At 46.6% G+C, this 15552-nt stretch overlaps 1 protein-coding gene across 1 annotated transcript in view; it reads left to right on the forward strand.

The window, feature by feature from the left end:
* The window catches only part of RUBCN (rubicon autophagy regulator), a 73531-nt gene that overhangs the window by 25430 nt on the left and 32549 nt on the right, over positions 1-15552 (forward strand). The window contains exons 5-10 of the mRNA XM_087933733.1: positions 1263-1369; positions 2527-2674; positions 3890-4322; positions 9335-9510; positions 14083-14178; positions 15189-15304. Coding sequence (XP_087789859.1) covers positions 1263-1369; positions 2527-2674; positions 3890-4322; positions 9335-9510; positions 14083-14178; positions 15189-15304 — 1076 coding nt within the window. The remainder of the gene's footprint in view (positions 1-1262; positions 1370-2526; positions 2675-3889; positions 4323-9334; positions 9511-14082; positions 14179-15188; positions 15305-15552) is intronic.

Here is a 15552-nt window from a genome sequence, read left to right on the forward strand (position 1 = left end):
TCCCTCAGGGTCACGCGATGAAAATTCAGGCGCTTGGCAACTGGTTCATATTTATAACGGTTGAAGTTTCGGGGGGGTTGCGTGATCCCCTTTTGCAACTTTCTGACAAGCAAAGTCAGTTTCACTGAACAACCGTGTTACTCTCTTAACAACTGCAGCGATTCACTTAACCACGGTGGCCGGAAAGGTCGTAAAACAGGTCCAAACCCACTTAGGAACTGTCTTGCTTAGCAACAGACACGCAGTCATAAATTGAGGCCGACCTGTAACTGGGAATTCCCTGCTTATCTTCCACTAGCTTTTATCTGTTGCTTTGTACGGAATCTGTTGGTGGCAATACGGAAAGTGGACCTTGCAAGCTTTTTTTTTTGAATTCCCAATTGTGTGCCTAACTCTGGTGTTTTCCCACACAAGTATTTTTAAGTCAGGATGTCCAGCCTTGGCCACTTTAAGACTGGTGGACTTCAACTCCCAGAATTCCCCAGCCAGCCTGTCTGTTTCTTTTTTTCTCTTAGCCTCCTAAAGTGAAGAGAGATTGCAGAGGAAGGGATCACAAGAGAGCAAGCTATGCTGGCTGGGGAGAATTCTGGGAGTTGAAGTCCACAAAGTCTTTAGTCTAACGGTTAAGGCAGAGGTCTCCAAACTTGGCAACTTTAAGACTGGTGGACTTCAACTCCCAGAATTCCCCAGCCAGCCAGCTGTGTCTGTTTCCTTTTTCTCTTAACCCCCTAAAGTGGAGAGAGAGATTGCAGAGGAAGGGATTACAAGAGAGCAAGCTATGCTGGCTGGGGAGAATCCTGGGAGTCGAAGTCCACAGGTCTTTAAAGTGGCCAAGGCTGGACATCCTTGTTCAATCTAGGATCTAATTCTGTTTAAATATTAAATGGTCAAGTTGAGCTTCTGACTTTTTCTTGCACACTCCTCTTTGCCATTTCTGCTCCACATCTTTTTCAATTTCCCCGCCTCGACTTTAATTCCCGGTAGGTCTCCCATCCCTGGATTCATCAGGTCCAAACCCTGTTTAGCTTTTCACGATCGGTCAAGGATGTATCGATCCATTTTGACGCTTGGCTGGTCCCTTAAAAGGAAGAAATCCAGAATACCCCTGCCCCACCAGCCTTGTTGCTAAACCTGCCCTTTGGGGAGGAATTCTGGGAGTTTGAAGGCCACACATCTGAAAAGTTTGTAAAAGAAATCCTGCCCTGGAAGAGAAGTGCAGGAGCGAACCCATTCCACCCTCCATTTTAAAATTTCTTTTACAGATTCAGCTTTTCTGCTGAGCGACGCCCACGTGACTGTCATGTTGCAGTGCCTGGAGGCCGTGGAGCAGAACAACCATCGGCTGCTGCCTCAGATCGACGAGTCTTTAGTGAGAAATTTCCTTTCTTTCCTTCTTTTGGGGTCTTTCTTTCTTTCTTTCTCCCATTCTTTCTTCACTCCTTCATTTATTCCTTCCTTCCTTTCTCTTTCTCTCTTTCTTGCTTTTTCTTTCTTTCTTTTTTCCCCTCCTTCCTTCTTTCTTTTCTTTCTGTTTCTTTCTTTTTCCCTTTCTTTCTTTATTCCTTTCTGTTTCTTTCTTCTTTCTTTCTCCTGTTCTTTCTTTGTTCCTTCCTTCCTTCCTTTCTCTCTTTCTGTTTCTTTTTCTCTTTCTTTTCCCTTTCTTCCTTCCTTCCTTTCTCTCTTTCTGTTTCTTTTTTCCCCTTCCCTTTCTTTCTTTCTTTCTTTCTTTCCTTCCTTCTTTCCTTCCTTCCTTCCTTTCTTTTTCTTTTTCTCTTTCTTTTCCCTTTCTTCCTTCCTTCCTTCCTTTCTCTCTTTCTGATTCTTTTTCCCCCTTTTCTTTCTTTCTTTCTTTCTTTCTTTCTTTCTTTCTTTCTTTCTTTCTTTCTTTCTTCTTTTCTTCCTTCCTTTCTCTTTCTTTTTTTTTTTCTTTTTCTCTTTCTTTCCCCTTTCTTCCTTCCTTCCTTCCTTTCTCTCTTTCTGATTCTTTTCCCCCCTTTCTTTCTTTCTTTCTTTCTTCTTTTCTTTCCTTCCTTCCTTCCTTCCTTCCTTCCTTCCTTCCTTCCTTCCTTCCTTTCTCTTTCTTTTTTCTTTTTCTTTTTCTCTTTCTTTCCTTTCTTCCTTCCTTCCTTCCTTTCTCTCTTTCTGATTCTTTTTCCTTTCTTTCTTTCTTTCTTTCTTTCTTTCTTTCTTTCTTTCTTTCTTTCTTTCTTTCTTTCTTTCTTTCTTTCCTTCCTTCCTTCCTTCCTTCCTTCCTTCCTTCCTTCCTTCCTTCCTTTCTTCCTTCCTTCCTTGGGATTTCCGTCTGCTTTAGGGTCTTCCCTTCTTTTTTCAGTCGTCCTTCATATAGTCCCAGCAGGGGGAGAGAGAGAGGGGGACCGGGGCCACGTGGGCGGCCTTCCCTTCATGCAAGTTGATCTGCGCGCACTCCAGCCACTCCCACGGCCCAATTCCAAGCGGGACACGCCCCGCTAGTGGGGACCCTTCGTGCCCTGCGTGGCTCTTGCCTCAACGTAGCCCTCCTTTCAGTTTGCCAGGAGCGGGGAATCCTCCGAGCCCAGGACGAAGAGCCTCACAGCCCTCCTGGGACCTACCCCTACCGCTTCGGCCGAAAGTGCAGCCCCGCGGTACCTTGGCTCCTTCTCCGGGTTTCCGTCCACCTGTGCCAACATCCCAGGTAAGCCCCGAGTGGTGGCGTGTCCCAGATTTTCATTTTTTTTAAAAAAAAAAATCTCTTTTCTGCCGCTCAGTTGCTGCAGCAGCACAAGTGCCGCCGTTCGGTTTGAGGTTGACGTTCGTTGCAGGGTTTTTTTTTAAATTTTAAAATAAATTTTATTGATTTTCTATTAATTGCCTTCCTTAGTGCAAGAGTCTTCAAACGTGGCAAGTTTAAGACTTGTGGACTTCAGCTCCCAGAATTCCAGAGCTAAACACGACTGGAGGAGGAGGAATTCTGGGAGTTGAAGTCCACACGTCTTCAAGCTGTCTCGCATTGTTGGGTGGCAAGAGGCTGACTCTGTAAACCGCTTAGAGAGGGGCTGGAAAGCCCCGTGAAGCGCTATATAAGTCTAAGTGCTATTGCCATTAACAATTGCCTTGCTTAGGAACGGATATTCTGGTCCTAATTCTGGTCATAAATCGAGGACTTCCGATACGGATCTCCAGAGGAACATTCTTGAATATATCCTAGAACAATGGTGGCTAACCTTTTGGGGCTCCTGTGCCAAAAATTGCGCATGCACCAGCACGCACCCACTCGTGTGCCAGCACCCAGAATGCAATGTGTGCCCCCCCTCCCCTCACCCCCTGCACATTCGCATGCAATTCCCTACCACCCCACCCCCTTACCTGCACTGCGCCTCACAGATGATATTTTGGGGGCTGGTTTGAGGCCTTTCGGTCTCCCAGAGTCTTGGAAATAGCCTCTGCAGGTTTTCAGGCCAAATTATAGGCCCGTTTCATCACTTCCTGTAATAACGGAGTGACAAACGAGCCTATAATTCGTCCTGAAAAGCCTTGCAGAGGCTTTTTCAAGCCTCTGGGAGGCCGAAAAGCCTCAAACCAGCCCCCAAATCAGCTGTGAGGTGCGTCATGCACAGTGAGGTAAGTTTGCCTGCGGCTCGCGTGCCAGCACAAATGGCTCTGCGTGCCGCTTGTGGCACGTGTGCCATAGGTTCGCCATCACGGTCCTAGAACGTATTTAATTTATCCTGCCTTTATTGTTTTGATAACTAACTCAAGGTGGCAGGCATATCTAAAACTCCTTCCTCCTATTTTCCCGCGAGGTGGGCTGGGCTGGGCGAGAACGTTGGCGGCCACCGGTATGTTCTCGTATCCATATCTTCACCGAAAATAACGCGGCTTCCTCGTTTCTTTCTCCTTCTCTTCCTAGACAGGAGATTATCAAGCCCTCCGGCGTTCGGTGGCACCATCCAGTCTCAAGAAAATGCCGCTTGGACTTCCGCTCACCGGCACCAGGAAGGCAGGTGCTCCCTACCTCCAGCCGGCCCTCCTCCTCCTCCTCCTCATCTCAGGATCTCTGGCCCCAATGACGACGACAACGTCCCGGCTTCTGGAACAAGCCCCGGGCCTTTGCCCAACCCAAACTCAGATTCTTGGTCCGGAAGCCAAGATGAGACAGACGGGCCGGAATACCTGGCCATCGGCAATCTCGGCCGGGCGAGTCGGCCCTGCGACAGCCCCGAAGAATCCGGCACTGCCACTCTGAACAGTTCGGGGAGCAGCACCTCCAACCTGTTTTCATCCAGCAGCTCCCAGAAGCAGGAATCGGGCTCCTCCTGGGGGGAGCTGGGAGGCAGCTGGAAGTCCTCGCTGTTGCGACGGTCCAGTTTCTCCGAGGGACAGGCCTCGATCCCGCAAGGAAACCCAAGCGAGCCACGTGCGTTCCATTCGGACACCAGCGTAGCTTCTGCAGCTCACGGTAAGGGGGTTGTTTTGTGTGTGTGCGTGTGTAGAAGTGTGTCTTGACACATAGAAGTGTCAAGGAGAGAAGAGAAGAAGAGATTGGATTATTCCAATCATTAAGAAGAGATTGGATAAACATTTGTCTGAGATGGTATAAGGACCGTGGTAGTGAACCTATGGCATGCGTGCCACAGGTGCCCCACGGAGCTGTCTCTGTGGGCACGTGCGCCATCTCCTCAGCTCAGCTCCACTGCGCATGTGTATGCCTCCCGCCAGCCAACCAGCTGGTCTTCAGGTCTCTGCCATGCATGCTTGGGGGTTGCACGCATGCACGGGGTGTGCGCCCCTTGCATTTTGGGTATGGGGCGAAAAGGTTCGCCATCACTGGTATGGGAGGTTAGACTAGAAGACCTCCAAAGTCCCTTCTAACTGGTATTCTATTCTATTCTCTATTCTCTATATTCTATTCTCTATTCTCTATATTCTATATTTCATTCTATTCTCTATATTCTATATCTTATTCTATTCCCTGTATTCTATATGCTATATTCTATTCTCTATATTCTATATTCTATTCTCTATATTCTATATTCTATTCTATTCTGTTCTGTTCTGTTCTATTCTATTGACTTCAGCTCCCAGAATTCTCCCCAGCCAGCATAGTTCATACTCTCTTGTAATCCCTTCCTCTGCAATCTCTCCATTTTAGGGGGTAAGGGAAAAAGAAACAGACATGGCTGGCTGGGGAATTCTGGGAGTTGAAGTCCACCCGTCTCAAAGTTGCCAAAAAAAAAAAAAACAGCTATAAAAATTCAGGAAAAAAAAGGGGGGAAAATGGTTATAACTGAAGAGCATCATCAATGGGATTGTGAAGATCTGTGTGCGACAACCCCGATGCTCCCCAAAGCGAACCCGATCGGATTCTCTCTCGGGAAAAATAGCCACCTTTTATAATATTTTCATCCTGTTTTTCTCTTAACCTTCTTTTCTGCTTCGCCACGCGTCCTTAGGAGGGCGCAGAGACATCAGCATTATAATAGAAGACCCAGTGGCAGGTTTGGGAACCGGCATGTTGCAAAATCCATCTTCCTTTCTCTTTCCCGCCTCTCCTCTTCCCACCCGTTGGCCTTTCCTTTGCCTCCCCTGAGTTCGAAACTTTTGCAGATTTCTCCTAAAGGTTCTCGTCTGGGAATTTAGAACATTTTTCTAAATTCTTCCCCAGCATGAATATTCCACATCCTTTGCCCAACAGAACACGCCTCCGTCACGGAAAGCACAGGTAGTCCTTGACTTAAGGCAGTTCATTTCGTGACCGTTCAAAGTTGCGACGGCACTGGGAAAAAAGGGGGCTTATGATCGGTTTTTCACACTTCTGACCGTGACAGCATCCCAAAGCGTGCACGATCGAAGTTCAGACGCTTGGTAACGGGCTCGTATTTATGACGGTTGCAGAGTTCTGGGGTCATGTGATCGGTTTTTGCTATCATCTCCCTAGCCAAGTAAATGAGGAAGCCAGATTCATTTAACAGTTTAGGAACTAAAGTGATTCACTTAACAATTGGAGAGAGAGAGGGAGGGAGGGAGGGAGGAAAGGAAGGAAGGGAAGGGAAGGGAAGGGAAGGGAAGGAAGGAAGGAAGGAAGGAAGGAAGGAAGGAAGGAAGGAAGGAAGGAAGGAAAGAAAAGAAATGAGTTCTTTCTCACTATAGATGTGTCTATCTGAGCCAGATAGAAAGAATGAAAAGAAAGAGGGAGAGAGAGAGAGAGAGGAAGGAAGGAAGGAAGGGAGGAAGGAAGGAAGGAAGGAAGGAAGGAAGGAAGGAAGGAAGGAAGGAAAAAGAAAGGAAAGGAAGGACCAAGAAGAAGGAAAGCAAGAGATCTTTCTCACTATAGATGTGTCTATCTGAGCCATATAGAAAGAAAGAAAGAAAGAAAGAAAGAAAGAAAGAAAGAAAGAAAGAAAGAAAGAAAGAAAGAAAGAAAGAAAGAGGGAGGGAGAGAGAAAAGAAAGAGAAAGAGAAAGGAAGGGAGGAAGGAAAAAGGAAGGACCAAAAAGGAAAGCAAGAGTTCTTTCTCACTACAGATGCATCTATCTGAGCCAAACAGAAAGAAAGAAAAGAAAGAGGGAGGGGAGGAGAGAGAGAAAAGAAAGAGGAAGGAAGGAAGGAAGGAAGGAAGGAAGGAAGGAAGGAAGGAAGGAAGGAAGGAAGGAAGGAAGGAAGGAAGGAAAAAGAAAGGAAAGGAAGGACCAAGAAGAAGGAAAAGCAAGAGATCTTTCTCACTATAGATGTGTCTATCTGAGCCATATAGAAAGAAAGAAAGAAAGAAAGAAAGAAAGAAAAGAAAGAAAAAAAGAAAGAAAGAAAGAAAGAAAGAAAGAAAGAAAGAGGGAGGGAGAGAGAAAGAAAGAGAAAGAGAAAGGAAGGGAGGAAGGAAAAAGGAAGGACCAAAAAGGAAAGCAAGAGATCTTTCTCACTACAGATGCATCTATCTGAGCCAAACAGAAAGAAAGAAAAGAAAGAGGGAGGGAGGGAGGGAGAGAGAGAAAAGAAAGAGGAAGGAAGGAAGGAAGGAAGGAAGGAAGGAAGGAAGGAAGGAAGGAAGGAAAAAGAAAGGAAAGGAAGGACCAAGAAGAAGGAAAGCAAGAGATCTTTCTCACTATAGATGTGTCTATCTGAGCTAGAAAGAAAGAATGAAAAGAAAGAGGGAGGGAGAGAGAGAAGAGGAAGGAAGGAAGGAAGGAAGGAAGGAAGGAAGGAAGAAAGAAAAAGAAAGAAAGGAAAGGAAGGACCAAGAAGAAGGAAAGCAAGAGATCTTTCTCACTATAGATGTGTCTATCTGAGCCATATAGAAAGAAAGAAAGAAAGAAAGAAAGAAAGAAAGAAAGAAAGAAAGAAAGAAAGAAAGAAAGAAAGAAAGAAAGAAAGAGGAGGGAGAGAGAAAAGAAAGAGAAAGAGAAAGGAAGGGAGGAAGGAAAAAGGAAGGACCAAAAAGGAAAGAAAGAGTTCTTTCTCACTACAGATGCATCTATCTGAGCCAAACAGAAAGAAAGAAAAGAAAGAGGGAGGGAGGGAGGGAGAGAGAGAGAGAGAAGAGGAAGGAAGGAAGGAAGGAAGGAAGGAAGGAAGGAAGGAGTTACTTAACAATCATAGCCTCGTTAAAAAGGGCAAAATTCATTCAACAGATATCAAATCAAATCAAATGTTTATTCCCAATGCACAACATGTGTACAATGACACTGAAAATATATCTCACTTAGCAACATAAATTTCGGGCTCGGTTGTGGTCATCAGTCGAGGACTCCCGTGTTCGTTCAAGGAGAAACTTCCTAACCGCGGGAACAATTCACGGTGGAACAACCTGCCTCTGGAGGTTTTAAGGCGAGATTGGAGAGCCACTTGTCTGAAAGCAGGGTCTCCTGATTAAGCAGGGGTTGGACTAGAAGACCTCCGAGGAGGACCTTTCTAAGCCCTAAGAGGCTCTCATTAGCGCGTTGTCCATGGGTGAGGATCCATCCCTTGAAATGGTGCCAAACCATGACTGGAATTCTAACCTGAGAATGGACACCCATCTCTCCCTCACCTCCTTTCTCCTTCGTCCTTTTATTATTGGCCTTTTCTGCATCAGAACGTCCCCAACCTGGTGCTCCCAGCCTATGCTGGCTTAGATCCAGGTCTGTTGCGAAGAGCAGCTGTTAAGCCAACATCTGTGCAGGATGCCATATTTGTCCTCAGCACGCCTTTTCCTATCATTGTTCTCATTTATCATTCCACTGTATGGACTGGGCTAGTTTAGGGAATTCCAGAGGAACATTCTTTGAATCATATCCTAGAACAATGGTGGTTAACCTTTTGGGCTCCTGTGCCAAAATTGCGTATGCACCAGCACGCACCCACTCGTGTGCCAGCACCCAGAATGCAATGTGTGCCCCCCTCCCCTCACCCCTGCACATTCGCATGCAAATTCCCTACCACCCACCTCTTTACCTGCACTGCTCCTCACAGCTGATATTTTGGGGCTGGTTTGAGGCCTTTTTCGGTCTCCCCAGAGTCTCAGGAAAAAGCCTCTGGGGTTTTCAGGCCGAATTATAGGCCCGTTTCATCACTTCCTGTAATAACGGAAGTGACAAACGGGCCTATAATTCGTCCTGAAAAGCCTTGCAGAGGCTTTTTCCCAAGCTCTGGGAGGCCGAAAAAGGCCTCAAACCAGCCCCCCAAAATCAGCTGTGAGGTGCGTGCATGCACAGTGAGGTAAGTTTGCCTGCGGCTCGCGTGCCAGCACAAATGGCTCTGCGTGCCGCTTGTGGCACGTGTGCCATAGGTTCGCCATCACGGTCCTAGAACGTATTTAATTTATCCTGCCTTTATTGTTTTGATAACTAACTCAAGGTGGCAGGCATATCTAAAACTCCTTCCTCCTATTTTCCCGCGAGGTGGGCTGGGCTGGGCGAGAACGTTGACGGCCACCGGTATGTTCTCGTATCCATATCTTCACCGAAAATAACGCGGCTTCCTCGTTTCTTTCTCCTTCTCTTCCTAGACAGGAGATTATCAAGCCCTCCGGCGTTCGGTGGCACCATCCAGTCTCAAGAAAATGCCGCTTGGACTTCCGCTCACCGGCACCAGGAAGGCAGGTGCTCCCTACCTCCAGCCGGCCCTCCTCCTCCTCCTCCTCATCTCAGGATCTCTGGCCCCAATGACGACGACAACGTCCCGGCTTCTGGAACAAGCCCCGGCCTTTGCCCAACCCAAACTCAGATTCTTGTCCGGAAGCCAAGATGAGACAGACGGGCGAATACCTGGCCATCGGCAATCTCGGCCGGGCGAGTCGGCCCTGCGACAGCCCCGAAGAATCCGGCACTGCCACTCTGAACAGTTCGGGGAGCAGCACCTCCAACCTGTTTTCATCCAGCAGCTCCCAGAAGCAGGAATCGGGCTCCTCCTGGGGGGAGCTGGGAGGCAGCTGGAAGTCCTCGCTGTTGCGACGGTCCAGTTTCTCCGAGGGACAGGCCTCGATCCCGCAAGGGAAACCCAAACGGAGCCACGTGCGTTCCCATTCGGACACCAACGTAGCTTCTGCGAAAGCTCACGGTAAGGGGGGTTGTTTTGTGTGTGTGCGTGTGTAGAAGTGTGTCTTGACACATAGAAGTGTCAAGGAGAGAAGAGAAGAAGAGATTGGATTATTCCAATCATTAAGAAGAGATTGGATAAACATTTGTCTGAGATGGTATAAGGACCGTGGTAGTGAACCTATGGCATGCGTGCCACAGGTGCCCCACGGAGCTGTCTCTGTGGGCACGTGCGCCATCTCCTCAGCTCAGCTCCACTGCGCATGTGTATGCCTCCCGCCAGCCAACCAGCTGGTCTTCAGGTCTCTGCCATGCATGCTTGGGGGGTTGCACGCATGCACGGGGGTGTGCGCCCCTTGCATTTTGGGTATGGGGCCGAAAAGGTTCGCCATCACTGGTATGGGGAGGTTAGACTAGAAGACCTCCAAAGTCCCTTCTAACTGGTATTCTATTCTATTCTCTATTCTCTATATTCTATTCTCTATTCTCTATATTCTATATTTCATTCTATTCTCTATATTCTATATCTTATTCTATTCCCTGTATTCTATATGCTATATTCTATTCTCTATATTCTATATTCTATTCTCTATATTCTATATTCTATTCTATTCTGTTCTGTTCTGTTCTATTCTATTGACTTCAGCTCCCAGAATTCTCCCCAGCCAGCATAGTTCATACTCTCTTGTAATCCCTTCCTCTGCAATCTCTCCATTTTAGGGGGTAAGGGAAAAAGAAACAGACATGGCTGGCTGGGGAATTCTGGGAGTTGAAGTCCACCCGTCTTAAAGTTGCCAAAAAAAAAACAGCTATAAAAATTCAGAAAAAAAAGGGGAGAAATGGTTATAACTGAAGAGCATCATCAATGGGCTTGCGAAGATCTGTGTGCGACAACACCGATGCTCCCCAAAGCGAACCCGATCGGATTCTCTCTCGGAAAAATAGCAACCTTTTTTAATATTTTCATCCTGTTTTTCTCTTAACCTTCTTTTCTGCTTCGCTACGCGTCCTTAGGAGGGCGCAGAGACATCAGCATTATAATAGAAGACCCAGTGGCAGGTTTGGGAACCGGCATGCTGCAAAATCCATCTTCCTTTCTCTTTCCCGCCTCTCCTCTTCCCATCCGTTGGCCTTTCCTTTGCCCCTCCCCGAGTTCGAAACTTTTGCAAATTTCTCCTAAAGGTTCTCGTCTGGGAATTTAGAACATTTTTCTAAATTCTTCCCCAGCATGAATATTCCACATCCTTTGCCCCACAGAACACGCCTCCGTCTCGGAACGCACAGGTAGTCCTTGACTTACAGCAGTTCATTTCGTGACCGTTCAAAGTTGCGACGGCACTGGGAAAAAAGGGGGCTTATGATCGGTTTTTCACACTTCTGACCGTGACAGCATCCCAAAGCGTGCACGATCGAAGTTCAGACGCTTGGTAACTGGCTCATATTTATGACGGTTGCAGAGTTCTGGGGTCACGTGATCGGTTTTTGCTATCTTCTCCCTAGCCAAGTAAATGAGGAAGCCAGATTCATTTAACAGTTTAGGAACTAAAGTGATTCACTTAACAATTGGAGAGAGAGAGAGAGAGGGAGAGAGAGAGGGAGGGAGGGAGGGAGGAAGGAAGGAAGGAAGGAAGGAAGGAAGGAAGGAAAAGGAAAGAAATGAGTTCTTTCTCACTATAGATGTATCTGAGCTAGATAGAAAGAATGAAAAGAAAGGGAGGGAGAGAGAGAAGAGGAAGGAAGGAAGGAAGGAAGGAAGGAAGGAAGGAAGGAAGGAAGGAAAGAAAAGAAAGGAAAGGAAGGACCAAGAAGAAGGAAAGCAAGAAATCTTTCTCACTATAGATGTGTCTATCTGAGCCATATAGAAAGAAAGAAAGAAAGAAAGAAAGAAAGAAAGAAAGAAAGAAAGAAAGAAAGAAAGAAAGAAAGAAAGAAAGAGGAGGGAGAGAGAAAAGAAAGAAAGAGAAAGGAAGGGAGGAAGGAAAAAGGAAGGACCAAAAAGGAAAGAGTGAGAAAGAACTATAGATGCATCTATCTGAGCCAAACAGAAAGAAAGAAAAGAAAGAGGGAGGGAGGAAGGAAGGAAGGAAAGGGAAGGAAGGAAGGAAGGAAGGAAGGAAGGAGTTACTTAACAATCATAGCCTCGTTAAAAAGGGCAAAATTCATTCAACAGATATCAAATCAAATCAAATGTTTATTGCCAATGCACAACATGTGTACAATGACACTGAAAATATATCTCACTTAGCAACATAAATTTCGGGCTCGGTTGTGGTCATCAGTCGAGGACTCCCCGTGTTAGTTCCAAGGAGAAACTTCCTAGCAGCAGGAACAATTCACCGGTGGAACAACCTGCCTCTGGAGGTTTTTAAGACGAGATTGGACAGCCACTTGTCTGAAACGGGGTCTCCTGATTAAGCAGGGGGTTGGACTAGAAGACCTCCGAGGACCTTTCTAAGCCCTAAGAGGCTCTCATTAGCACGTTGTCCATGGGTGAGGGATCCATCCCTTGAAATGGTGCCAAACCATGATTGGAATTCTAACCTGAGAACAGACACCCATCTCTCCCTCACCTCCTTTCTCCTTCGTCCTTTTATTATTGGCCTTTTCTGCATCAGAACGTCCCCAACCTGGTGCTCCCAGCCTATGTTGGCTTAGATTCAGGTCTGCTGCGAAGAGCAGCTGTTAAGCCAACATCTGTGCAGGATGCCATATTTGTCCTCAGCACGCCTTTTCCTATCATTGTTCTCATTTATCATTCCACTGTATGGACTGGCCTATTTTTAAGGGAATAAGAGTGCCAACGATGTGAAACACCCAACGCCTGGGGCACGTTTGGGCTGAATGGAGGGTTAAACCCACGTTCAGTTCACGCTTGCAAATCGGTCTTTCTCAACCTTGAACAGCTTGAAGATACGAGGACTTCAACTCCTGGGAGTTGAAGTCCACGTATCTTCCAAGCTGCCGTGGTTCAGAGACATTGATGTAAACCTGGAAGAAAGATTTCAACATCTGCCTTATTCCAGAATTATAACCCTCTGGAATCAGCACAGGGAAGAATAGTGTCTAGGCACTTCAAAGCTTCAGAACTGCGTCATGACCCAAAAAATTCAGAGTAAGGTCACTGCAAGCTATGTTTATACTCGGCTATAGGAAAGATGGCGTCATCTTCCAAGGCTTTGGTGCGATGTCTGGTTTGGTTTAATGGTTAAGCCCCCAGGCTAGAAGGAGACTGTGAATTCTAGTTCCACCTTAGACATGAAAGACAGCTGGGTGACTTTAGGCCAATCACCAGGAGACGGTGAGTTCTAGTCCCGCCTTAGGCATGAAAGCCAATTGGGTGATTTGGGGCCAGTTGACAGAAGGAGGATGAATTCTAGTCCCACCTTAGACATGAAAGCCAATTGGATCTCTTTGGACCAATCACCAGGAGAGGGTGACTTCTAGTCCCGCCTTAGACATGAAAGCTGGCTGGGTGACTTTAGGCCAATCACCAGGAGACTGTGAATTCTAGTCCCGCCTTAGACATGAAAGCCAATTGGGTGATTTTGGGCCAATTGACAGAAGGAGGATGAATTCTAGTCCCGCCTTAGACATGAAAGCCAATTGGATCACTTTGGACCAATCACCAGGAGAGGGTGAGTTCTAGTCCCGCCTTAGACATGAAAGCCAATTGGATGACATTGGGATAGTTACCAGGAGACATTGAATTCTAGTCATCTGGGTGACTTGTACTAGTGTATAAATAGAGAGGGGGGAAAAAAAAACCCTACTCCTTTCTGGCACTGATGATGTAACCTAGTTGGGTCATGAAATGTCTGCAAGAAAACGAACGAGCTCAAAGAATACCAAGGACCCTACAGTCCTCCTCCTCCTCTTCCTCTTCCACTACCATCCGCATCACCACTACTACCGTACCGTCACCGTCAACTCCTATCTTCCTCCTCCATTTTGCACACCCGCTCCCTTCTAGCACTGATGATGTTATCTAGCTGGGTCGGGAGAGGTCTGCAAGAAAGCAAGTTCAGAGAGCATCAAGGACCACATACCTAGTCTTCCTCCTCCTCCTCCTCCTCCTCCTCCTCCTCCTCCTCCTCCTCTCCACAACCACTCCTCCCTTCTAGCACTGATGATGTTACCTAGTTGGGTCAGGAAAGGTCTGCCAGAAAGCAATCAAGTTCAGAGAGCATCAAGGACCACATACCTAGTCTTCCTCCTCCTCCTCCTCCTCCTCCTCCTCCTCCTCCTCCTCCTCCTCCTCTCCACCACCACTCCTCCCTTCTAGCACTGATGATGTTACCTAGTTGGGTCAGGAAAGGTCTGCCAGAAAGCAACCAGGCTCAGAGAGCACCGAGAGCCCCTGCAACCAACCTCTTTTGGAATGCCCCCCCCTCACCCCCCAATACCTTGTAATGCATCTGTTGTCGCGTCCTGTGAGTCTCTGTTCACCCAACATTTGTTGTGTTCTCTCCGTCCGGCTTGATGCGATCATTCCACCTTTCCTCCCTTCCTCCCACTCAGTTCTGCTCGCTGCTTCCCCCCGTGTGGATCATGGCATTTGAGGGCCTCTTTTTTTCTTTCACGTCTTGTGCCTTAGAGTCCAATGGAGACGTTTCGCAGTACAAGGGCAGCGCTTCCTGTTCCATGCAGAACAAGGATGGAAGCACCCCCGGATCGGTCTACGTCGAATACGGTGAGCCTGTTTCCGTTTACGGCGTTTGTCTTCGGGGTCCCTTCAAAAGGTGGGAGAGGTCGCCATAGAAATACTTTTTCCACTAGCCGCTACCCCGAGTCCAGAATGGATCAGGTTCTGGAACCCACCCACCAGACAGGAGTTCAGGCCTGCTTGGTTTCAGAAAAATTATATGTATAAGCAGTTCTCAAATTAGAACTCTTTGTTTAGCCACCATTCAAATTTGCAACTTTATATCTATCTACCACGTACCTACCTACCCATCCATCTATCCATCTTTCATTTATCTATCTATCTACCCATCTATCCATCCATGTATTTTCCCCTCTGTCATCCATTCATCTATCCATCTTTCACTCTTCTATTTTATCTACCTACCTACCTACCTACCTACCTACCCATCTATCCATCTATCCATCCATCCATCTATCCCTTTCATTCTATCTACCTATTTACCCATCCATCCATGCATCTATCCATCTCTCATCCATCTCCCATCTACCCATCCATCTATCCATCTTTCACTTTTCTATCTATCTATCTATCTATCTATCTATCTATCTATCTATCTATCTACCCACCCATCCATCTATCCATCCATCTTTCTCTCTTCTGTATCCATCCATCAACTATCCATCCATCCATCCATCTTTCTCTCACTCTTCTATCTTCTATCTATCCATTCACCCATCAATCCCCCCCTCTCTCTCGTCTGTCTATCTATCTATCTATCTATCTATCTATCTATCTATCTATCTATCTATCTATCTATCTATCTATCTCTATCTCATCTATCCAGGTAGAGAGAGAGAGAGATAAAGGAAAGAAAGAAAGAAAGAAAGAAAGAAAGAAAGAAAGAAAGAAAGAAAGAAAGAAAGAAAGAGGAAAGAGACAGACAAAAATAGACAAACATGGATACAGATAGATATTATCAGCAATGTTATCCTGACACTCATATATTCACCTTCACTTGTTTTGAAAGCAACTTCCTTTTTTCCCCCCCATGCCAGACACCCGCCAGTATCTGCATCCAGGTGAAGGGATGTTCCGGAGGCCTACGGAAGGCCAGTCCCTGATCAGCTACCTGTCGGAACAAGATTTTGGCAGCTGTGCAGACTTGGAGAAGGTAGGGCTGAACAAATCCTGAGACAGAGACATCGATTAATCGGTGGGAACCGTGCAAAGGAGCCTCTCAAGTCCTTCTTGTTTTTCTCAAAGATATTTTTTTTTACAAGGTTTAGGTAAAGGTTTAGTCTGGCAAGTTACTGTCTCTTGGACGTGAGCAAATAAAAACTTTAATTTTTGCTTGGATTGTTCTACAGGTAGCCCTCAATGTATGACCATCATGGAGCCTGTCCATTACGGTCGTGACAG

This window comes from Pseudonaja textilis, chromosome 4 (assembly GCF_049901715.1).
Source record: "Pseudonaja textilis isolate UNSWEBS1 chromosome 4, rPseTex1.2, whole genome shotgun sequence".
In the NCBI taxonomy this organism is placed as follows: domain Eukaryota; kingdom Metazoa; phylum Chordata; class Lepidosauria; order Squamata; family Elapidae; genus Pseudonaja; species Pseudonaja textilis.